Below are 23878 nucleotides of genomic sequence, written 5' to 3'. Positions count from 1 at the left end.
GAAAACTTATCAGGGAAAAATTAAGAGATAAAACAATAGATGCCGCATTCATACCATCTTGCCCTCGCAGCAGAGGTGATCCTCTGGATATGGAGGGGTATGTAGGGGTTCTGCGGGCATTGTTGTCCTCATACATGCCTGGACTGAGCTGAGATTTTCCCGCTTCTGTGTGTGTGGAGCGCAGGACAGATGTGGAGTTCACTACAGAGGTGTGCCGGACGCGTTCAGACGCCTTCGCATCCTCATATTTGGCCCTCTCACGCTCAGCTGACTCAACGGCTGAGTGTGAGATCTTCACTGGGCTTGTGATCAGAGATTTAACATTGTGCTTGATAGCTGACGGGTTCACAGTACTGCTCTCGTACTTCAGAGGAATACCCTGCAGAGATGCACATTGAGAACATTAGGAGATGGAAAGACCAACTGTTCTCGAAGCGCATCTTTCATTTGACTGATCTGAATGTGATTTGAAATACATTTCAGTGTGGGAAATGGTAACAACCTCAAATCAAGTACCTGAGTAATGGTTCCTTCCAGAACAGGAGTTTTACGACTTTCTTGAGTCTCCTTACGGGGAATCTCGTGAATTGAGCGGCCCATCTCCTTGATGGTGTTCACCCCCTCATATGGTTTACCCTTTGTGATGCCTCCCTCAAAAGAGCGTATGGGTGGACTTTCCCTCTTGATCTGTTTACCGTACTTGGAGGCCTCATCATAGACTTCAGCAGAGGCTCTTGGTGTTCCTGAAACATGGAAGAGAAGGATTAAGCATGATACAGAAATTCCATACATTTTGTGAAAAATTAGTAATTATTCAAATTAAAGTAGTATTAATAGTTTTCTCCTGTATGTGGCTCTTTTAGCTGTCAGAAATCTTTAGCATTTAAGGCAAACATGTAAGCAGGACCTATTATTATTTGAAGTGATTCACAATCCTTTATACTAATACACACTAATCAAATAGAGTCGAAAACAACTAGTTTTTAACAATATAGTTTCATCAAATATTTACATATTTTGAGAATGGAAGTAAGGAAGTGTGGTGCAAGTGTCTGTATCACCTTGCATGATGGATCCTGCGAGTATGGCTCGATCCTTAGACTCGTGAGGACTTTCTCTCGGCAACGCTCTGCTGATCAAACCTGACAAAAATGGGAGAAATGTCTTTAAAATGGTTCCCTATTGGCAAATGCACTCGCTGCTTCAATTATTTTGTGCTTTATACTTCTCAGATAAAGAACACAAAAACATGACTAACCTTCATAAGGTCCTGCCTCACGTGTTGGGTGTCCACGGGACCCTTCCATGATGTCATATGTGCGCTTGAGATCGTGCCCCATTCGTGGGCTTCTAGTGCCCTCACTAGGGTTCTTAATGGCTGTGGGAACATAAAGCGAGATATATTATTGTAATAAAATAAAACCAAAAATATCAATAGAGCATGTCAAAAATAAAATTCCTGTTAAGCTCTGGCACTCCATAAAAATAGAAACTGCTCTTTTTGCACGGCTAACAAACATGTCATTTAGACCTTGAAAAGAATCACTTCACCATCTGACTCCACTTGTGCCAGGGAATATAGCAAAAAATGATCACTCTAAAACTGTACTTTTAGCTTTTTCATAATATACAATATAAACAATATAAAAGATAAAAAAAGCATCGTCACAAATATAACTTTAATATTCAATATCACTGGGGTAATACTGTGGTCACAAACACAACAGACAGGAAGCAGTTATGGCTCTGACCGTCAAAAGAGAGGATGTGTCCGCTTTTGCCTTCGTAGATAACGTGAGCCTTAGAATGAGCTTCAGCTCGGCTCTTCTCTGGGCCGCTCAGGTCCTCTGTGGCCAGTTTAGCAATAGTGCCTTTCAACAGATCCGCTGCAACATTGGACTGAGTCAAGGCAGGAGTGCCCTACAAAGACAGAGCGAGAGTGAGAAATACTACACAAGTATAAATTAAAATTACTCAAATACTACAGCAAGACATATAATAACTTGTAGGGCCCTATGATTTCTGTGATGCAGGAAACGGAGACGGAATTGCGAAAACCAGTCATAAAAACGGAATATATTAATTTGTCACGGAATGTGTCAAATTTTGGATGGCTAAATCAAAAGTAGTTCAGTACAGTTAATTCAAAACGCAGTATGGCTGAGTGTGAATATTAAGCCACAAAATGACTATCCTGCATGTTCTGCGTGTCTGTGTGTGAATGAATGGCACAGGCATCACACGCGCTTTAGTATGTGAGTAGTAAAGGAAACCGCGCGTGACGCTCAGTGTTTTTAGCCTCTGCCACCTCAATATACGAGTACAATCTCTAGAACTGCTCTGAGAGTCACGTCATGAGCATTTTACAATTTCTTTTGAGTAAAACTAACATTACATATACAAACAGAAACCTAAAAGGTCTTCACAGCAACCTGTCAAAATAAAAGTTTGGTATAACTTGAAAAAAACTGACAGAAATATTACTTAATGAAGTGATACTACTACTACTAATAAAATTATTAAATCATTATTTTAAACGAATATTTACAAGAAAGATTTTTTTATTTATTTTATTTAGATATAATATATTTTGCTGAAAATTTTAAATACACAACACTGTATTTTTAGAAAAAAGTTAGAAAAGTTTTATTTTTTCAATAAAATAAATTAATTAGAGATGCTTTTGATTATTAATATTTAATGAAATATTGGTAGGGCCTTAAAAACTAAATTTTTTACTTAAAATGGCTGTTTATAGCAAGTTTCATTATTTCAATTAATTAGACATGCTTTTTGATGAATACAATTTAATCTAACCATTAAAACAGTCTAAAGAAATTAACAAATTAAAACTGAAAAAAAAAATTCATTTGGAAAAAAATTAAATGGAATTGGGGAAAAAATTTTTTTTTTTTAAATGCCTTAAATAACGATACCTGTGTAATCGAGCCTCCTCTGAAAGTCAAGCCCTCTGGGCCTTTTCCAGGTGGCCCTCTCATGTCCGGAATCTGTATGGGTCCTAATGGGAGCAGAGGAGTAGAAGAAAAACATTGTTTAGTTTGAGTTTGAATGGTAAGACTGTTTTTTTGTGGATTAATTCTTGATTTTTATGAATTTTATTGTATATTTTAAGTCATCTCACCTCTGACAACTCCCTCATACTGAGCTCTGGACAAGAGACCCTCCGCCTGAGCGCTCTGTCCACGTGGAGAACACTCCTCTTGCTTAATATATGACACTAAACACACACACAAAAACAATCAGCTGTTTAGATTACACATTTTAATGGACCACATGAGGTATTCATCGTCTAAACTTGATAACGAAACAGCCACAAAAGCCATGGCTGAGTCTACTTAAGCTGAGCTTGATGGGATGATAAAAATGTATTTATACTCTTAAATCTCTCTTGCTCACCAGGTTTGGCAGGGTCCTGCTGTCTTGGTAAACCGAGTGAGATCGACCCTCCTGTGGTCTTGAGTACCTCCGGTACGTACACAGCATGCGTTTGAGAAGGAAGGTACGTTCCTGGCGTTCCCTGCAGGGAAGACACGAATCAGAGTAGAATACCAGGAAAACCCCTGATCCCCTGCCTTGATCCCATTACATGTAGGAAGTATTTAAAGTCAGAGAAGAGTTTTAAATAACAATCAACAGCATTTCTCTTACCTGTGAAATGGAGCCTCCCTGAATGAAGGAGGGCTTGTCGGTGGGTTTGGATGTGGGAATGAGAGGCGGCGGAGACGGAATGTTGGGTGGCCTGTGACGGGAAAACGTCATGCGAACATCTGAAAGATTCTGAACCGCCTGGTTTGGTGCCGGCTGAAGAACTGTGGGAATAAAAGGATAAGAGGCAGAAGGGGTGAAAAGAGGCGGGCAAATAGGATCACTCTTTATCCGTGCACAGTTGACAAAAGTCTTTCCCTATAAAGCTCAAAATATACTTTGGTTTTTTACATGTACGTCAGGGAATGCATAAAGTGCTAGTATCGTTAATTCATTGCCATCACAGAACATGCATACTGTAACTGCACTTTTTTTTTCTATCCATGCATACACTGTACGCTCAGCTTGCACCTGTGCCTTGAATTGTTTTGCACTAATTAGTTTATACACGAAGCGGCAACACTGGCCCAGTGCCCATTTAAAAGAACAACACACTACTGGAGACCCCAACAATGACAAACAGACTACATCGTCAGCACTACTAAAAATATCACTGTTTTGCTGTAGTAACAGTTGTATATTTGGGGATCAGTTCATTTTTAACAGTTGATTCAGGGGAATCAGGGGAAACAGTGCTATTAGGGGAACCTATTAAGACTTTAAATTTACTTAAAATATAGATGTGGCTATCACAAGCTGTCAAATGCAGCTTTTCCAGTTTTAGTGGAAATTACATGCATAATGTTGTGTGTAAGGGCACTTCAGCGGTACTTTTAAGGTTTATTATACTTATAAATAGTTATGTTCCTAACTTCTGATTGGTCAATACATTGTTAAAAAGCATGCAAAAATCCACAGCACCACAAAGGCCTGGGTATACGTCACTTTCCGCATTCCGTTCCATCTTGCGCACAGACGCGTCCGCACAGCTTTCAATGTAATGCGGAAAGTGCGCGGAAGACAACCGAAGTATACTTGGGCCTTAACAGCTATGACACTGTATCACTCATATCATATTGCTATGTTTGATGCAATTCTGTTATGTCAGTGCCTGTATCTGGAAGAACACCACTTTATGAATTTACTTAACAGAATAAAAAAAACAACAACAAAGGATACAAATGTTAAAATCAACAAGTCACTCAAGGCCATACTATACTCTGAAGCACACTGAGCGTCGCACACTACTACAGCATAGTCTCTCATTGCTTACATGTAGACTCCAGTTCTCAAAAGTTAGATTCATTGCACAGTACTTCTGACCAACAACACAAAGCCTACCAAACTTCTGCAGGACCCACAAATAACCTTTCACAAAACTGACCAGCTTATAAAACAGACAAAAAAAAAACTTTTTAAAAAAATGACACAAGTGCAAAATAAAGAACTAGTCAAAGCTTACCCAAATGGAGGGCACCTCAAATGAAACCCTGTGAATAAAGCCTGACAAAGAAACACAGACATGAGTCTAATCTAGAGCTGGGCGATATGGCTGAAAACTGTATCACGATATCAGTGTTTCATATCGGTCGATATCGATAATTATTGATATTTTTTTAAGGTGGTACATCAAGTTCGTGGTATTACCAGTCTTGGCGGGGACGACGGTCTTGCATAATTTGCAGACGACATTTGGTCTGACTACGGTCAGACTTATAATATCCAAAAAACTGCCATACTGGCGAGCTGACTTTCTTTTTTATTTACAATTTCCTCGCTCGCTGCGGCACTCATTTTCTGCTTATGAAGAGGAATCCAGCAGACCAGCCAGGTCTGGCTGCAGACGTGCACTCTCAGCCGCGCGTGCACACTTAGACACGAGACAACGATATGGCGCAACCAAACATGATACTGTTACATGATTGGCTGTTAGCGTGTCACTCCCTACGTTGCTAGGTTACCAGAGAGCGAGTGCCTTTGTTGACATTTTTTATTGATATCGTTCACGTGTCTATCGCGATACATATCGTTATCGTTTTATCGCCCAGCCCTAGTCTAATCTAAAGCTCTTAGCATAGGAGGAATGAAGTCTTTCCTTTACTGCTTCTCACCCATGACTCACAGCCCTACTAAAAGCACTTCTGCCTTTTCAGACAGCCCAGCCTCTCACTCATGTCTTTTGAAATATTGAGTTGTGAACTATCTTGTCTCCTGCAGTGTAAAAAGCCTAGAGTCTAGAGATGAGATCAGGTGGTCTCTGCGGTTCTTTAGTGAAGGGTGTGATGTTCTCTTCATGTAATCGCTTATCTGTTGTAATCATGGGGGAAGTTGTGGCCTAATGGTTAGAGAGTCAGACTCGTAATCCAAAGGTTGCGGGTTCGAGTCTCGGGCCGGCAGGGATTGTAGGTGGGGGGAGTGAATGTCCAGTGCTCTCTCCCCCCTCAATACCACGACTAAGGTGCCCTTGAGCAAGGCACCGAACCCCCAACTGCTTCCCAGGCGCCACAGCATAAATGGCTGCCCACTGCTCCGGGTGTGTGTTCACGGTGTGTGTGTGTTCACTGCTGTGTGTGTGTGCACGTTGGATGGGTTAAATGCAGAGCACGAATTCCGAGTATGGGTCACCATACTTGGCAGTATGTCACTTCACTTCATCATGTGTTTCAGGACAAATAAAAACAACACTAACATGTCTAGCAGTAGAGACGTCAGTAGAGTTACATTGTTCAAGCATGGTTCAACATCACATTCAGAGATACTATATAATGACTGGGTAAACACTGGGTAAAAAAGTTACTGGAAAATGCAGAGGAGAGGCGAAAGATTACAAACATAATCCCTCCTGGTATGCTTTTGTTATATTCGTTCAAGGTTTTAGTGATTACTAGTGACCTTTTATAATTCTCAAACCAATTTAATATCACTGCAAAAACTCTAAGAATTTAGGAAACAAATACACTACCGTTTAAAAGTTTGGGGTTAGAACATAAAAAATATTTTTATTCAACAAGGATGCATTAAATTGATCAAAAGTAACAGTAAAGATAAAAGTTTCAAATAAGTGCTGTTCTTTTGAACTTTCATAATTTTCATCTTTTTTTTTTTGTATTTTTGATCATAAATGCATATTGTGAATAGGGCTGTTAAGATTTCTACGGCTGCACAAAACATTAATTTAAAAATCATCAAAGCACAGTGCTGTTGTGAATTCACAAAGGCTGCGATTCAATTAAATATTTGTGCTGCGGGTTATGTGCATCTCAGCGCAGCTTCATTCACAGTAAATGCTGCTCTACACAAAGTTATCATTTATATGCATGGATTGACGCAAACTATATCTTTGCATATGCTGTCTGAGTCTGAGAGTCTTATAACATTCATCTGGGAACAGTGACCACCATTTCATAAGATTAATAAGGTAAATAAATTATAAACCTACAGCAACACAGAATACATTATCATTCTAAATGCGCTAACTGTTTATGTCGACAGTAAATATTGTTTCATAAATATGGACAGACAGTAAACTGATTAGATTGCGCTGCAAAGAGAAAAAACAATCGTCAGACAATTGGCATTTGATATAATACATAATGTACCCGAGTTATTATAGTTTTATTACATTATATATTTTAACAGTTGATATTTTATTTGAACCAGTTATTACTGCCTCATTGCTATTATATATGTATTTTAAGTCATTTTTGAATTTCTTGTTCTATTAGGTCTATTTTTATTACCAGAAAAAATACTTTATTAAATTGTCAGAATAATCGATCGATTACTCGATTATCAAAATAATCGTTAGTCACAGCCATATTGGTGAGCATAAGAATTTCCAAAAACAATAATTTGAACAGTTATGTACATTAAGATTGCATGATGTTTTTATACATTATCTAATTTAGATAGAATTTTTTAAATGATAAAATAACCATGTTTATACATACGTAATAATAATATTCATATTTATTAAGGTTGTTTCCTATTCTACAGTACCAAAGTGTGTTCTAAACCTCTAAGTGAGGTAATTCCTTGTCAATCACAGCTGCTGCATCATCAGTAGTGGTCATGTTACTGATGTAATATGTAGGACACGGAGGGAAAGTTTTGTTGACAAGGTCAATAATGCCATCATCGTTCCACTCAATCTGGGTCCTCACAACAGAGGTCACTGAAGACCAAAGTCTTATACCAAAGTTCATTATGAAACCTGACCATCACAAAACAAATCAACCCGCAGGAGCGACAGTCTGACCGGAACATTCCGTTTACTTAATGGACGCTGTATTTTTTCTCTCCCTGTGAGAAACATCCAGTGCGTTTTATAAGTGCTTGTCTCCATGAGAACAGTTTCCAGGTTGTAAGGGTAGGGCTGATAAAGGAATCAGTCACATGCGCCGAGCCTCGTGAGAGCGTCAAGGTTTCCTTCAGGAAGAAACTCATTGACCTGACTAGTAAAAGCCATGTAACTTACGAACAAATGTGAGCTCCTCTAAAACTCAGAGCAGCAGAGGATGGGTCTTAATTGGTTTTGTAGCAACATAAACACTGTCAGGTTACACGCTCCAGACAAAATTAAATGAAAGTCTAAATAAACACTTAAGCAAAAACTTCATAAAGCTTGAACATGACAAAGTAAAACGGAAATTAATAACACATAGATTTAACTGCAAAGTGAAAATATTCAGGTCCAAACAAGAGGGACTCGAAAGGAACCTATAATTAGCCCGAAGGCTATCGATCAACTCTACATCTACAATGAGTGATACGTAGCTTTGTTTGAGACTGCAAAGTATATAAATAAATAAATTAATTTCACTGTAATTTTAGTGATAACATCTTGCTGGATGAAACAGCATTTTTCCACATTTTTATTACAATTATACAAAAGCCACTTTTTATCCAAAGTGACGATTAGTACACAATCCAGAGCAGATATAAAATCCAGAAAATCCATTAGTAGATCTTAAGCAGTATTTACTTTAGTGTCTTTGATTTGAATTGCTCATGTTGCTTACATCAGTGAGGGTCAGACCACAGTTCTTATACTCTGTTTTACTCTCATTCGGTGAGTGTAGCTGAGCGATAATTTTGGTGCTCAAACCTGCCTAAAAAAAACAAGCTACAGGTTTCTAAAAATTGCGCCTGGATACAGGGTGTACCGACTGCTTACCTGGAGGTACACTGTAGCAGGTGGCATTACTGGCGTCGGGCTGGGGTGAGGCTTTGCAAGGCTCGCGAGGAGAGAGTCTGTACGGAGAATCCGGTCTGCCCGCTCCACCAAGAGATTCCTGCTCCATCATCTTCAGGTCATATGGCATGTAAGCGAATGGCTTACCTGGGGACAGGACAGAGAAAAAAAGTCAGATCCTCACAAACACCAATCAGACACAAAACAGGATGTCAAGTGTCCTCTCTATTTGTGATCAAGAAAACATCTTATTCAAACCATACAGACTCATCATGCGTTCAATCACAGGAACAGGAGATATAGAAAGGTTTATTCAGTGCTATCATTGCAAATGGAATGGTAAGAGAAATGTCAAGGCAGGTTTTTAGAGCTACAGGCTGCCGGTCAGCAAGGACGAGGTTGAGCAAAACTTGGTGTTTCTAATGGATATTCACTACAAGAGAGTGACCTAATGTTCCTTTTGGTTGGCTGCTTCTGTCTGGCTCTATCAAGAACAGCACTGTGTTTCTTAGCTGAGAAGAGCAAAGTCCACTGTCTCTCTCCTGTGCGCTCGACACCCTTCAAAAATCTGTTTTGGAGACCCATTATAAAACAGAGGAAGAGGAGGAAAAAACTGACGTCTGTCTTTGCTCAAACTTCCTGGCATGTAAAAACTGAGCGAGAGTGCATGGGAGGATAGAATAGAGGCACTACAGGCACATCACAATCTATTTGTTTTGCAGTGGTCCATCTGCTTGTCTTTCAGTCTGTTTGTCTCAAGGGTGATTCTGTAACCTCAATTTTGTATTGTTCACTGCTCTCTTCCCTTCAGAGACAGTTCCTTTGGTCAGGATTTCTCCCAAACAAAAAGTGACAAATGCTCTATTCGGTTGAGATTACGTTTATATTGTGGAGGTTGGGTTAATGTCATAATTACCAAAGCGTCTATGTCATTTTAACCCCTTGTTTACTGCCCAAAACATGAACATTTCTGGACATTATATGAACGTTAAGATTCATTCTATTCTCAAGATTCTTCTATAAAATGAAGAAAAAAAAAACAGGAAAAAGGCAATAAGCAAATTCACATGTTGGTTAAATCTATTTAGTTACTGTGAACAATTAATCTAGGCATGTATTTCACCTTTTAAAAAAAATGTAAAAACATAACTCGATCTTCAGATGAAAACGACTTGTCTCTGGTGGCAGATGCTGGACTTCACCAATCATTTTAACCCCATTCCTTTCTTACAATCACCTGCAAGCTCACATTCAGATCTGCCTCAACTCAATCAACAACCGATGAGTAGATCCAAAAAAAGATGTCGCCAATTCATTTCTTTATGATTTAAATGCCTGCAAATCTGTCAATCTCAAGTGGAGACTGACCAAAGAGCAAAAACAAAGAGACATTTCAAAACTTCTTAAAGGTAACACTTGAGACTGGATTTAGGGTGTTTTCACAATTTTCTACATTCACCTCTGGGTGTTTTTGTGCATTCTCTCTTTCATTCTGCGTCTGACTCACCTTCTCGGTCTACTACAGTGGGGCTGTGGGTGGTGACTCGAGACCTGCGGTCAGACTCGTTCTGATCCAGTCTCTGTTTGTCCTCCTGCACGGACTCGTGTACAGCTTTGATTTGGTGCTGGAACATAGCAAAGCCGCTCAACGGTCCTCCGGGAACGCTGCTGTGACCGAACGGAGCTGAAACCTAAACAAACCATTCAGGAACAGGGAAGATTCAAATGGGGGCTACATGCTGAACTGATGTTCAACAAAAATGCTCCATTAGAAAAATGTAAATGATTAAATATTTAAATTTGTTATTTAAAGGTGCATGACTGTTGTTTGCTTAGCAGCAAGATGCTACATTCTCATGAACATTGTGAAAAGCCAATCAGGGCCTCAGTTAGATTAAATCCATTTCACAGCCACACCAAATCGCCACAACAGACACCTACAAACAGCACAACTAATCAGCCCAACAGAGCAGCCAAAATGTATTTTCACTCGTCATGATTTCAGTGTGGAAAATCAATTGGTATTTGCTGATTCGTTTGCTGATTGCCGCAGAGGCCAATCACAGTGCGTGATCTGCGGAGGTGGAGATGGAGGCGGGACTCACGTGGCGGGGTGGCTGGGCCCTGTCTCTGTCCAGAGGGGCATATCTGAATGCTAAGTGGGGGTAGAGGCTATGGGGACTGACCATAGGGGGGATGGTGGCGGCCCGCTGCTGTAGCTGCTGCACGTTGAGGAATTTGGACACAACCACTGAGCCTGCAGAGCCAAGCAATGACGGCTTCTCCAGAGAGAAAAGTCTGCCACAAAAAGGAAGGAACAAGAGAATAAAATGTATTAGCTACTGATACTCTACTGCTAGTCGCATTTAAAGAGGTTTCAGAATTCTTTTTTCGTTCATTCACAGACTATTAACCTGCTTTTGCACATTCCCATGCTGGACAACTAAATAGATAAATATAACAAAAGAAAACAAAAACTGTATTTAACAAAAGTTGAAGCAAAATAAATAATTCATTACACATCAGAGCTCAACAGTAAGTTTTTTTTAAGGCTACAAGAATTGAAATGTATTATTTTACATTTGCATTTCTTGCTTAAATGTATATTTTTATTATTCATTTCAATATTACTGAAAGCACCATTATATCATTTTCACACATATACATTCTTTCAAATAATAAATCACCACCCTATCCATGCTACTAGAAACCAATAGCACTGTATGTATGAAAACCCCATAACAGAACATGAGCAGCAGCTTCTCACCTTTGTCGGTCAGGTTCAGCGTCCACATCCTCATCCGCACTGCAGGTGGCGCTAGAGTCATTATCAGAGTGGTGTTGCTCCGCCTGTTTCTCCTCCTTGTCCTTGACCTCCGGCTCCATCTTCACTTGCACCTGTGCTCTTTCGCTGCTCGGAGCGGTCATCTCCACATCCTGTGGCTCACTTTTTGGACGGATCTGCATTTCATATGCTGAGCGTGTGCGCTCATCCTGAGGAAGCCCGTCTCCAGCTCCTCCTTCCAGACTCTTCTCTACTTTCACCCGTAGCTCCCCGTACGGAGGCTCCTGGCCCTTGGCATCTGCAACTGGGCCTTTGGTTGCCGTGACATCCTGGTCTGACACGCCGTCCAGAGCTGAGTTGGGATGAGTCGGCGTGTCGGATTTGGAGGGATCAGTTTGAGATGGAGAAGGTGCACTCTCTGTGTCCGAACTGTTATCAGGACCTGAGGAAAGGAGATGAAAAAGCATATGATTGAGCCATCACATCCTCTTTAAATTCTTCATTCATCTGTGCAAAGAGTACACAGAATATCAAACACAATCTATTTCAATCTCTGCTACAGAAACACAAAGGCAGAGAAGCAGAAAACCCAAACAACCCTGCCGTGACAGCATTTGAGGTCACCATCGCTGCACGCGGCATCACGCAATCAAGTTAATGCACTTCTGAACAGCAAACATCCTTTGGCTAATCACTACCTTTCCACTCTTGCCATGTGTGACACACCCTCCAGGGCCACAGGAAGTGCTTCATATGAAATACATGAAGCACTGCATAAACATACCATTTAAATGTGTGGGGTTGGTAACATCTTGGAAAATTGTTAAGCTCACCAAGGCTCCATTTATAAAACTGTGAAATAATATTATAATTTAAATTGTACAATTTAACTGTTTCCTATTTTAATGTACATTCCTGTAATGGCAAAGATGAATTTTTCAGCAGCGATTAATCCAGTCTTCAGTGTCACATGATCTTTTAGAAATCATTCTAATATGCTGATTTGGAAAGAACCAGGTTGCCTGAAGGGCAACACACATCTAACACCAAGCAACCACCATTCTTTCACTCTTTAAAAAAAGAAAAGAAAAAAAAAGACTCCTCTCCCTCATTTATAATTCTTCCCTTCTCTTGTGGTGTAGACGCTCTCTGCCACTCTCACAGTCTATCTGTTATCTGTCCCTCTGAGAGAGCGATGAAGGGTAACCTGCTTGGCTCCAGGAGTATGTCAGCAGGTGCTACTCCAAAAAGCAGAGGAAAGCAGAGAAAGAAGCATCTAGCACATGACAAGGGAAGCAGCCATGCCGGTCTATAATGCACAAGGTCAGAGAATTATGTTATTCAAGAGGAAAGGGAGTATAGTTTAGTGTTTACTTTAAAGTATTACTTAAAGTATTCTGTTTAGTGAATATTTTTATTTAGCAAGGATGCATTGAACAAGTTTAACAAAAGATTTCTACTCCAATAAATGCTGTTCTTTTGAACTTTATATTCATAAAATGTTTCCACAAAGACACTAAATAGCAAAACTGTTGATAATAATTAGAAATGTTTCTTGAGCACCAGCATATTAGAATGATTTCTGAACCATGCGACAATGAAGGCTTAAGTCATGATGCTGAAAATTCTGCTTTGCTATCACAGGAGGAAATTGCCCCAAACGTTTGAACGGTAGTGAAGAAGAAGTGGAAGAAGGTGAAGCGAACAAACAGACACCCAAAGGGAAGGAAAGTGAGTTAAGAGATCAATAATTACTCTACTTTAATTGGACTGCACAAGAGTTGCTCCAAGAATGCTGATATAAGGAGTTGCACCAGACAGGTATTGCTGGGCCATAATTGACTGATTTTCCATTTTCATGTGCAAGTAACTACTCTTATGTTTAAAAAGCAAGTTACTCAATATGAACTTTTTGTGTATAGAACTGTATAAAGACTTGAAGTTGTGTTGTAGCACTAAAAATCACTCAACCATTTCTGAGTAAAAATACAAACATCAAATATGCTCAGCAGAAGCACTCAGTTTCCTTACAGCATACTTTTTTGAGGCTTTAAAGCCAGGAATCTCTTATGTAAGAGTGAGTGTGGCACACAGAATTAGTCCAGACCACTTATCCTTTCTGCACATTCCCCCTATTTCCACTCTCTTTTCTTTGTGTTTCTGTCTTATTCACTTGTTTCCTCTCCCTTTCATCCACCTCTTCCCCACCCGGCTGGTTCTCTCCTCATTTGCTCCTGATTCTCACTCATTAAGCGCACAGACAGAAGTAGAGGGAGGATGTTGACCTCTGTGGCAGTGCAGAGCGGTCTGGGGTTTTGCTGTCAGATCTAATCAAACGCACTGCAGTCAGACAGGTCAGCACACTGCTACTACTGCTCCCTCACTTCATTCCTCTTTGTGTGTCAGTCTGTCTGTTTCTGCTCTTTTTGCATCACCGCCCCGCTGCTTCTTTTTTTCTCTGCTTGATTGGACTCTGGGTTCATGGATCACTGAGAAAGAGACTGACAGCGATGGGTTTTAGGGTGTTTGTTTAGGCGTTAGATTTTATGTTGGAAGCGGCCGGCTGTGAAAGATTTTAAATCACAGAGAGATCATACCATCACTCTCCTCATCGTCATCAGGCGCAGGATCGCTCTGTGATGGGTCTCGATTTCCACGGAGCCGCCGGGAACCCTGCACGCAACAACATAAGAGGTGCAAATCGTAAGATATACATGTTAAGAATAGTTCACGACTATAGATTACACCACAGTCACGTGTATTCGTAAAACCTTTTTCAGTTTTTGTCTCCCTGCAGCAACCTTTCAGTGACGCCACTTTTAAGGATCATGCTTAAAAACAGCAAAGCCACTGTTACTAGTATGAAACTAGTAACTAGGAAAGATATAGATACATACTATTGTTCAAAATTTTGGGGTCAGTAAGATTTCAAAAAATTATTTTATTCAGCAAGGATACATTAAATTGAACAAGAGTGACAGTAAAAAGACAGTAAAAGCATTTAAATTAAATGCGGTTCTTCTGAACATTTCTGTTTCTCAAATGATCATAAGAAAACATTGTTTCTGAAGAACCAAATGTTCCAATGATTTCTGAAGGATCGTGTGATGCTGAAGATTGGAGTAAAAAGACTAGAGTGAAAATTCAGCATTAAAACCACAAGAATAAATTACACTTTAAAAAACAAAATTCATTTAAATTGTAATAACGTTTTGTAATATTACAGTTTTTTTATTATTGTATTGTTGATTAATTACATGCAGACAAAATGAGCAAAACAGACTGCTTTCATAAATCTTACTGACCCCAAATTTTTGTACAGTAGTTTAAATATACAATATATAGAAATAGTCACCTCCTAAAATAAAATGTACTTTTTGTTTGGATGTAGCAGATAGATCTGTTCCTGTACCTTGTGTTGCCGTAGTAGATTGTCTAGGTTGTATCGTCTCTTGTTGTTGAAGTAAAAGTTCTTACATTGAGCTTCACTCTTAGTGCCTACCATCTTAGCAATGGCTGACCAGTTCCTACCATGTTCAACCAGCCCTGTGCACAAGAGAAAGTGGGTAAAGGTTATAAACGAGTAGAGTGGTCACTGGAGTCAAACAAACCCCTTAGTAATTAAATGTTTGCATGTATTACTAATGGTTTTCTTGATGGATGCATCGAGCCTAATATTAACCACAAGATCATTCAATAGGTCCTGCTGTAAGATGAAAATAACACCCTCCATCTATCAGCACCCACTATTTAAACATGAAACATGGCAGGGTTTTAGTTAGCAATGACTGTGCCACTCTTCCTGCCTCAGTGGTTCAGATAATCCTGCCAGCTTAGTTAGAATGGATGAACTAGTTACATGTGCAGGGCATCACAAGGTTGAAGCAGCCCGATTAGCTGGACTCCTGATGAGCATCAGCATGACAGTCAGTCTGATTTTATAGTATCCCACAAGACGACATATTATTGATGATTATCAAGGTCAAGAAATCAGAAAGGACAGCTATCCATAGATATCTTAACAATAAGTGCTCACTCTCTAAATGTGATATCACAGTTATATATCTACTAAAGTTTGTCAGCAAAAAATGCCCATTATCAATAGCTCTAACCAAATCTAAACAGCCTGACAACAGTATGCATGGCAAAACTACCGAAACAGTGGTTTGGAAAAGTGTTTGATTTTGGCATTTCTCAGGTTCTTGCAATGTCCTAATTTGGCAGCAAATTAAAATGAATAAATAACTGAAAAAGATCAACTTTAGAGTAAAATGACTTTACCCTGGGAATGTGTGTGATGTGCATTTGTCTGTTCAGGGTTATAGTACACATGACCAGGACCACACGCATGCCATTATTTATTTGATTCCTCAGTGTTTGCTAAGCATTCTGTAATTTATTAGTCGGTATGCTTAGGGCTGGGCGGTATATCGAGTTGGTACAATATATTGATATTTTCTTTATAAACGTTACGATATGAGGCAATACCTTTTATATCGATATACAGTAGGTTGATATGAGTGCATCTGTAAAATATAGCGGAAGACACAGACTGAGCTGCTGCGGAGAAAGTGCATAATCCAATTTGTTCTAAACATGTGACAAGCTTTATATTAAGGCCTTTAAAAACTGGTAAAACAGCATAGTTTATAATGTCGCATAGTTTAAGCGGCTCGGTCCTTCAGATGCTCTGACAGAGATGCTTGGCTACTCACGCTGTTTAATGTGTTTGAGATTTGCTGTTTTCCTTAATGCATAACTTACATTTCACAGGTATATTCTCCATCTGTAAATGTTAGAAAGCCATGGAAATATTTCCATTTTGCTGTCAGAAGTGCATGAGCCTTCTGCTTTGCGATTCTCCGCTAAACTTCACAGACTTCAGTGAAGGAGCGCCGCTAAGTGCATGCGCGTCAAACAGACAGAGCGCAATTAAATAGGAGCGCAATAATTCTGACTAAAATATACATTTTGCTGAAGTATTTGTAGTTGGACAATAAATGTGACGTAGAATTTGAAAACTACAAGTAAGTCTATTTTTATGATAGCACTAACTGTAAAGTGATTGTAATGGGGTAATCAAAATAGCCTAACAACTCTGTTCTTGTTTATTTTCATTTTTAGTTTAGTGAATTTAACTTCCGCTTTAAACGCCTTATTTTTGTTTTTAGATTGCAGTGTTACATTGTTAGAATAAAATGTGATTTTAACGCTTTTTTGCACACAGTATAAAGGCTTATATGGTTACATTCACTTTATTTGTTTTCATAGCCTTTAATATGCATTGTTTTGTTGGACAACATTGGGCAATAAGTGAAATATTAAATACAGATTTTTTAAAAATACAAATGCAAAAACGAAAATAACGAGATATATACCGTATATCGGAAATAGGCCAAAAAATACAAAGACGTGAATTTTTTCCCATATCGCCCAGCCTTAGGTATGCTATATAATACAGCATGTGATGTGTCCTGTGCCATGCCTCGTCTTATTCGTTTTTGTTAATAAATGTTCTGTAAGCTAGTTTGTCATTGTAGCCTACTGTTTTATTGTCGTTGTGCTTTTTAATTAAGAATAACTATGAATCCATCTTTTGTTTTAGTCTTAAAAAGTGAAAGGTGTATAGATACAAGCAAAAGAGACAATTATCTTTTCTTGTAAAACATGACACCAAGATCGCAAATTTGAAAGTGAACGCAAAGATGAATTCCTGTTCACAAAATTTAAATCACAAATAATACTGATGAAAAAGAACAGGTTGAATGTTGAACACTTTCGTTACCATATAACTATAAACTATGATAAAAGTTCATCAGCATGCATTGATTAATCAAATGTTGTAGCAAAAAAAAAAAATTATAATGATAATGATAAAGATCCACCCAGTGTTTTTGTTCTTTATGTTGTTAAATCATTTCCGCTTTTTCAAAACGAGCAGATCTCAGATCGCAACGTCACACAAACCCAGGCCCCTCCCACGATTGTTTGATTGGCAGTAGCGTTTCAGCACAGACTGGACTGGTGTCTTACCTTAGATCAGGCATCCTCAAATCTGGACCACTGCAGAGTTTAGCTCTAACCCTAATCAAACACACCTGAGCATGCTAATCAGAGTCTTCAAGATCATTAGCAAATCACAGGTAGGTGAGTTTGATCAGGGTTGAAGCTAAACTCTGCAGCAGATTGGCCCTCCAGGGAAAGATTTGAGGAACCTTGCCTTAGACCCACCTATAGTGAGCGGTCATCAGTCCACCATTGTTTCACTGCCGGAGCAGATGTAGACAAGAATGGCTCCTAAGTGATTGAGGTGTTTTTTTGTTGGATGTGATAATGAACACAGCAGTCGTCATTTACTCCAGACAGCCGAGTCGCTGAAGACGCAGTGGATTACATTTGTTTTTGAAGGAAATGCGCCCCCGATCTACCTACATGCATCTATTTTCACGCATATCATTCGTGATCCAGCTTCACTTCAAGAAGTAGTGAGTGTAAGGTTTTTTAATGAATCTTTGCAAAATCACCTTTCCTAATAATGTCCTAATTAGCAAGTTTCACGATGAATGCGGCTAAAGTTTACCGTCTCTCAGAGAGTGGCTCGAAAGAGAGGGGGTGGGCAGCGCTCATTTGCATTTAAAGCAGCATGCAAGAATAAAGCTTGCATTAGAGAGAGCTGGTTTTGATAGGACAAACAGTGTTGTTTTACACTACCATTGAGAAAGTTTAACCAAACTGTTACAGACTTTTTATTAAGACCCTAAAGAATCATACCAACTTGTGGAAAATGGGCATCCGATGACCCCTTAAAAGAGATCGTGAACTGAGAAATCTAAATTCCCTTGATTTTTTTACATTTAGGAGGTCATTGTGCTACATAAACATTCTTTAAGGTTCAGAACTCAAAACTTTCGTTAGTCTAAAAACAGTCTATATTGAAGCCAGTCTGCCAAAATGACAGCTTGTGGAATGTGCCCCTTTATGACATAATAGTGTGGCTAAACACCGCCTCTGCAGAAGATGATCAACGTCTGCTTCTACAGCTCTGCCCGTTTAGCACCACCCACTGATTCGCACGTGTAGTATAAATAACAAGAGAGACTAAATCAGGTCTACGCAGAAAGCAAACAATAAAATGGCTCCGAAGACAACAGGCCACTGTATAGTGCCAAGTTATGGAAAGACAGTCTTTGCATCACCTTCCTTGTGATCCAAACATTAGAAAAGAGTGGATGAACTTTAATTTAAATTTCACGGACTCTTTTACAAACAAGGCACAATTCGACACAGGATTTTCAAAAAAGACTGAAACGAAAAGACGATGCTGTGCCGAATATATTGGATGTGACAGTGATGTCACACCACACAAGTGTGAGTAACTGTTTTTATTATGTGGTCATTATTGCTTTGTCTGTTATTCTAGATCATTCGATATGTACTGAGTATTTATACGTTTTTAACTTAAATCACAGCAGCATCCATCTGTGAAGGATGTAGACTGTGAAACATACACAACCATTAGCCCATCAAAGCAGTGGATGTTTACTTCTACAATCTGCCATGGCTATTCAAACAGAGCGTTCTGATGAGGGGGGTCAAAACAGGACAGAAAACAGCATATTACTTCTAAATTATGATGTTTATGTAAAAATCTCGATAACATAAAAAGTGGACCTCAGAGAACAGTACAAAAAAAACAAAAAGGTTCATAAACATTTACATTTAGTCATTAGCAGACACTTATCCAAAGCAACTTACAAATGAGGACAATGGAAGCAATCAAATCAACAACAAAAGAGCCATGAAATGAAAGTGCTATAACAAGTCTCAGTTAGCCTAACGCAGTACATGTAGGAAGGGTTTTTATATAATATATTATATAATAAACAAAAAGATAACAGATAGAATAGAAAAAGAATAGAACAAGCTAGTGTTAGAGGCCTTTTTTCTTTTAAATAATAATAAAAAAAAAAAGTTCATGGCCCCATTAATGAATCTACCAAACACTGTACAAATTGTACAAATGCTCAGTAAACAAGCTGAGATGGAATTCAGAGGGCTCTTCTCCACCTGACACATCTCCATCTATTTGTAACCGGTCAAAGCTCCTAAATGCACTACTAAGAACCAAATGTCCTGAAATGACACAGGTTTAAGTGTGTTTGTCATTTGTCAAAGTCCTGCATAAAAATGCCACTGTTCTTGACCGAATCTGTTATCGCATGTTGTAGAAGTTGGTCACAGTGTGCTGGAAAGGAAGCCGCAACCAGCCCCAAAACTCATAATGAAAGTGTGTGGGGTGTACTGATTGAGTACTCATGCTGTCATGAGTACTGAATTAATCACTGCAATCATGGTTCAAGATCAACCACCCTGAGCCGCAGTGGTTTACCTTGATACGGTCCTAACACAGAGCTTCCCTATGTTATCTCTTTTCACTGGCCTTGTGCGACAGAGTAAAACTTGGCTTATGCTTGCTTTGATAATACAAACAAGAAGGTGCGTGATTTAATAAACTAAAAACTTCTGATGAGCTGTATATTTTCTGCTCATTGCCACCTGTTGTTTCAGCAAACAGAGCAGCGCCTCTCAGCTTTGCTTGGCAGCTACAGTGGTTCTCAACAGAAGACAAAACAACACATAGTTCCGGCAAACAAATACTCAAACTCAGTGTGCAGTTCTCCTAGTCCCCAATCTGTCATGTTAAGACTGTCCTCCAATTAAATTGAACTGTGCAGTGACATTGATGGCTCACCAGAGGTCTGTGCAAAACATACAGGGAGAAACACACACAAACACCTTCATGTTTGTTCCTCAGTGGATTGAATTTCCCTTCCACTAAAGAGAGGACTAAAAAAGACCACAAAGAAAGAGGAATGCACTCAGATGACAGTAGTCTGACCTGAAAACACTCCAAACTCTAATGCTTTAAAGAGTCCTAGGGGTAGGGGTGTGTTAATGCTTCTGTGAGTGCTTTTAATTTTTTATTTATACAAACACTTATTGCACTTAAATTTGTTCATCTGTCAATAAATGTGTGTGTAAATTTTCTTAATTCAAAAATAAGTGTGCCTTCATCTTTGGATATACGTCACAAAAATGTTCAAAAGTGATATATAAATAATAAATAGTCTACATTACAATTCAAATAAATAATGACCAGGCTGTTTTCATGAAAAAAAATCTTAGTGCTAAGAGTTGCTCCTAGTAACAAAATTAAGAAAATTCTTAGGAATGCGGGTGTTTCCTCTTAAAATGAAAGAAAAGATCCTACTAAAGAAAAAAATTCAGAAAGCATCTTAAGGTCTTAAGATCCAAAATTGTTAGGAGTACGGACTAGGACTTTTAAGAGGTTTAAGAGTTTCTTTAACAGTGGAGAAAATGGATGAAACATGAAGAGGGAGAAGAAATGTGTTGCACACAATGCATGACAGTAAGTTAATAAAGATGCTACACATTAGATGGTGCAGGGATCATGTTTGTGACCGATCTTATTAGAGACACGCTAGTAATTTCAAAGTGAAGGCTTATAATACACCCTACTAGGGATGGGCGATATGGCCTAAAAAATTTATCATGATAATTTCAGGTATTTATTGCGATAACGATACAAATGACGATAATATATATATATAATAAATTATTTTCTTCTGTAAAATAGCAGATTATGTTATGTTTTATTTGTATTCCAGTGACTGTGCTGAAAAACATCACACAACAACAATTACACAATAATAATTCAAATCAATTACAAGTTTAAAATGTAAACACAGATTCTGTATTTATTTATACTCTCATGGTGCAAACAGTGGCAAAAATAGTGCAAACAGCAAAAGTAGCAATCACCAACCATGTCTTCAGTTGTGTTTCAAAATTACAACCGAGTACAACTGCAAATAAATCCTGATAAAGTAACAAACATGTTAAAGTAACCTGATAAAGTAAAGAAGTTCAGTGTGAAACAGTCAATGACACACTCTTAGAATGTATATATATAATACGTATGAATAATTCCATGCAAATGTCAACCTTACCATGAAAAAGGAAGTTTTTACCAAAAGAACAAAACCCTGTTTGAGTTGTGCGTTTAGGTCTGTATTTTACTGCATTAATGTGCTTTAATAGAAATTTGAAGGAAATCGCTATGTTTATCCACCACATATGAGGGGTGGACCTATAGTAAAAATACATTTTCATTCGACTGTATTTCATATTTTGAAATGAGATATCAAAGACTTCCCATTTTTTAATTTATGTGAACAGTAAGTTTGCATATTACGGTAGTTTGCTCCTCATCTGATTTTCTGTAACCAAACCAGTTCCAAATTGTGGAGGTAGCTCATCGCTTAACAAGCTCCTTCTCAGCCTCACGTCCGCCTTCCGCCATGCTTGTTTTCACTCCGCACGTGAACAGTGAATCGGGCGCGCACAAAACTACGTCATCAACTAGACTTATCGTTATTATCGTGAGGAGACTAATTTTTATTGTGAGGACAATTTTCAACGGTATATCGCAAACGATAAGATATCGCCCATCCCTACACCCTACTCTTAAAGGGATCCCTGGGTATTAACACTTGTATGGCTTAATATTACGTAAATAATGTCTCTTACTGAAATATGTAGTAGAAACCCATTAAAAATTTATGGTATTTAAAAAAATATCACATCGTTTTATACATATTTTGAACTATGGGGGGAGGGGCGCCATTATTCTGATGATGTAAATTGGTTGAACTCCGTGAGCTACTAGCCTTACCTGATGCTATTTTTACCACAATACATCTCGAAATACACAACTCGGAAAATAAAATACTGATATGATGACCACAACTTCTGAAAGAGCTTATAGGTGGCGATGCATATAAGTTTTTTTGCAGTAATAAGAATTTTGTGAACCGTCATGAAATAATGCTATAATACAAAACAGCATAATGGTCCAAGAACAAGGCTTCGGTTTCCTGTAATTGTATCATTCCTTTTTCTTCCCCTTTGATTTTGGGATGACATGTGACCTGGACATTTTTTCTGTGAGGTTTTCTACAACAAAAAAAACTTATTAAAAGCCCATTAAACTTTAAACTCAAAACCTTTGCCCTCTACACTATTCCTGTCATTCTTTCACAGGGGGTGAATTCTGTTTAGGGGTGAATGGTCGTCTTGAAAGTTTCTAGTATGTCAAACAGTCACTTCAGTTTCTTCTGTATAATAATCACTACAAAGAGGATGCTCACAAATGCAACCCCAACCAACTTCCCCAACATGAGAAAATATGCAAAACCACAGAGACATCAAATAAGTGGAGCAAAAGTGAGGTGAAAGTTTGTGTATGTGTGAAAACGAGATCAGACAGAGCCAATTGAGAACCAGAGAAGGAGAGGGGTGGGGGAGGGAGATGAAGTAAAAGTCAAGCAGTACCTTTTTTGGCGATCTCCATCTCCTCCTCCGTCCAGCGAGACGTCTCTCCAGCTTCAACTGTGCCTGTAGCGACACACACCGTCAGTGTTAGTAACGAAAAACTCGAGCAGCACTACACAACACGGCTCATCTCACACCCTCCCTTCTCTATCTGTTTACACTCGGGCACTGCGGAGACCTCCACCCTCCCTCCCACAGTCTCTCTCTCTCTCAGTCCTCAACCGCTTTCTGTCCTTTGCCCCGTTTATTGCTTTCCCTCCCTGGTGCTTACTGGACTCAACTAGGCAGGCTCACCTCTCTCTTTCTCCTGTCTCTCTTTCTCGCTCGTCTCTAGGAGAGAGTCCAATCAGCTGATCTCAAGCAGACAGTGGAGGAGTGCAGAAGCACCACCCTTCTATGTCTAAGGCCAGCGCACACACTCTCACTCACTCACCCATATCACTAGGCAGTCTGTCTCATAACAGTAGCCGAGCTGAAGAGAGCAGCGCAACAACCCCTCCCTACGTAATTTCCACTCAAACTACCGCAAGAGCAAGAGAGAGAGAAAGACAGAGACAGAGAGAAAGACAGCACGGTAGAGAAAGACAGCCTGTGCTCTCCTCTCCCGCCCGTTCTCCTTGAAATTGACTAAACACTAAGACAGATTTAGCACAGTGTGAACCTCTGACATTTATGCGAGAGCGCGAGCGTGTGTCCCCGAAGTGTTTGGATGACTTGTGCGGCGAGTCTCTCCTAAAACTCTTCAAATAAACGTCTCTTTGGTGACCGACTAGACGCTGTTTACCCCATGACCCCTGAGTGTGTGCGTGTTACGTTTATATGCTCGTAGTCCACTGCTTTGTCATATTGATGGCGGTTTGGACATGGAATTAGTACAT

General features: G+C 39.1%; 1 protein-coding gene across 10 annotated transcripts in view; it reads right to left on the bottom strand.

The window, feature by feature from the left end:
• The window catches only part of LOC306870873 (nuclear receptor corepressor 1-like), a 99515-nt gene that overhangs the window by 15371 nt on the left and 60266 nt on the right, over positions 1-23878 (bottom strand). For 8 of the 10 annotated variants that reach the window (XM_079418344.1, XM_079418346.1, XM_079418351.1 and 5 more), the window contains exons 18-33: positions 23001-23063; positions 14998-15131; positions 14183-14258; positions 11568-12027; positions 10906-11098; positions 10308-10491; positions 8783-8947; positions 3670-3830; positions 3418-3538; positions 3143-3238; positions 2937-3019; positions 1752-1920; positions 1259-1378; positions 1062-1142; positions 517-743; positions 55-379 (exon numbers count right to left, since the gene is read on the bottom strand). In XM_079418344.1, coding sequence (XP_079274470.1) covers positions 55-379; positions 517-743; positions 1062-1142; positions 1259-1378; positions 1752-1920; positions 2937-3019; positions 3143-3238; positions 3418-3538; positions 3670-3830; positions 8783-8947; positions 10308-10491; positions 10906-11098; positions 11568-12027; positions 14183-14258; positions 14998-15131; positions 23001-23063 — 2658 coding nt within the window. The remainder of the gene's footprint in view (positions 1-54; positions 380-516; positions 744-1061; positions 1143-1258; positions 1379-1751; positions 1921-2936; positions 3020-3142; positions 3239-3417; positions 3539-3669; positions 3831-8782; positions 8948-10307; positions 10492-10905; positions 11099-11567; positions 12028-14182; positions 14259-14997; positions 15132-23000; positions 23064-23878) is intronic. The other 2 variants (XM_079418349.1, XM_079418350.1) reach the window with 1 other exon arrangement.

The sequence above is a fragment of the Barbus barbus genome, assembly GCF_936440315.1.
Source record: "Barbus barbus genome assembly, chromosome: 6".
NCBI lineage: Eukaryota > Metazoa > Chordata > Actinopteri > Cypriniformes > Cyprinidae > Barbus > Barbus barbus.
The sequence above is the reverse complement of the archived record's forward strand: the minus strand, read 5'-3'. Positions and strand labels throughout refer to the sequence as shown.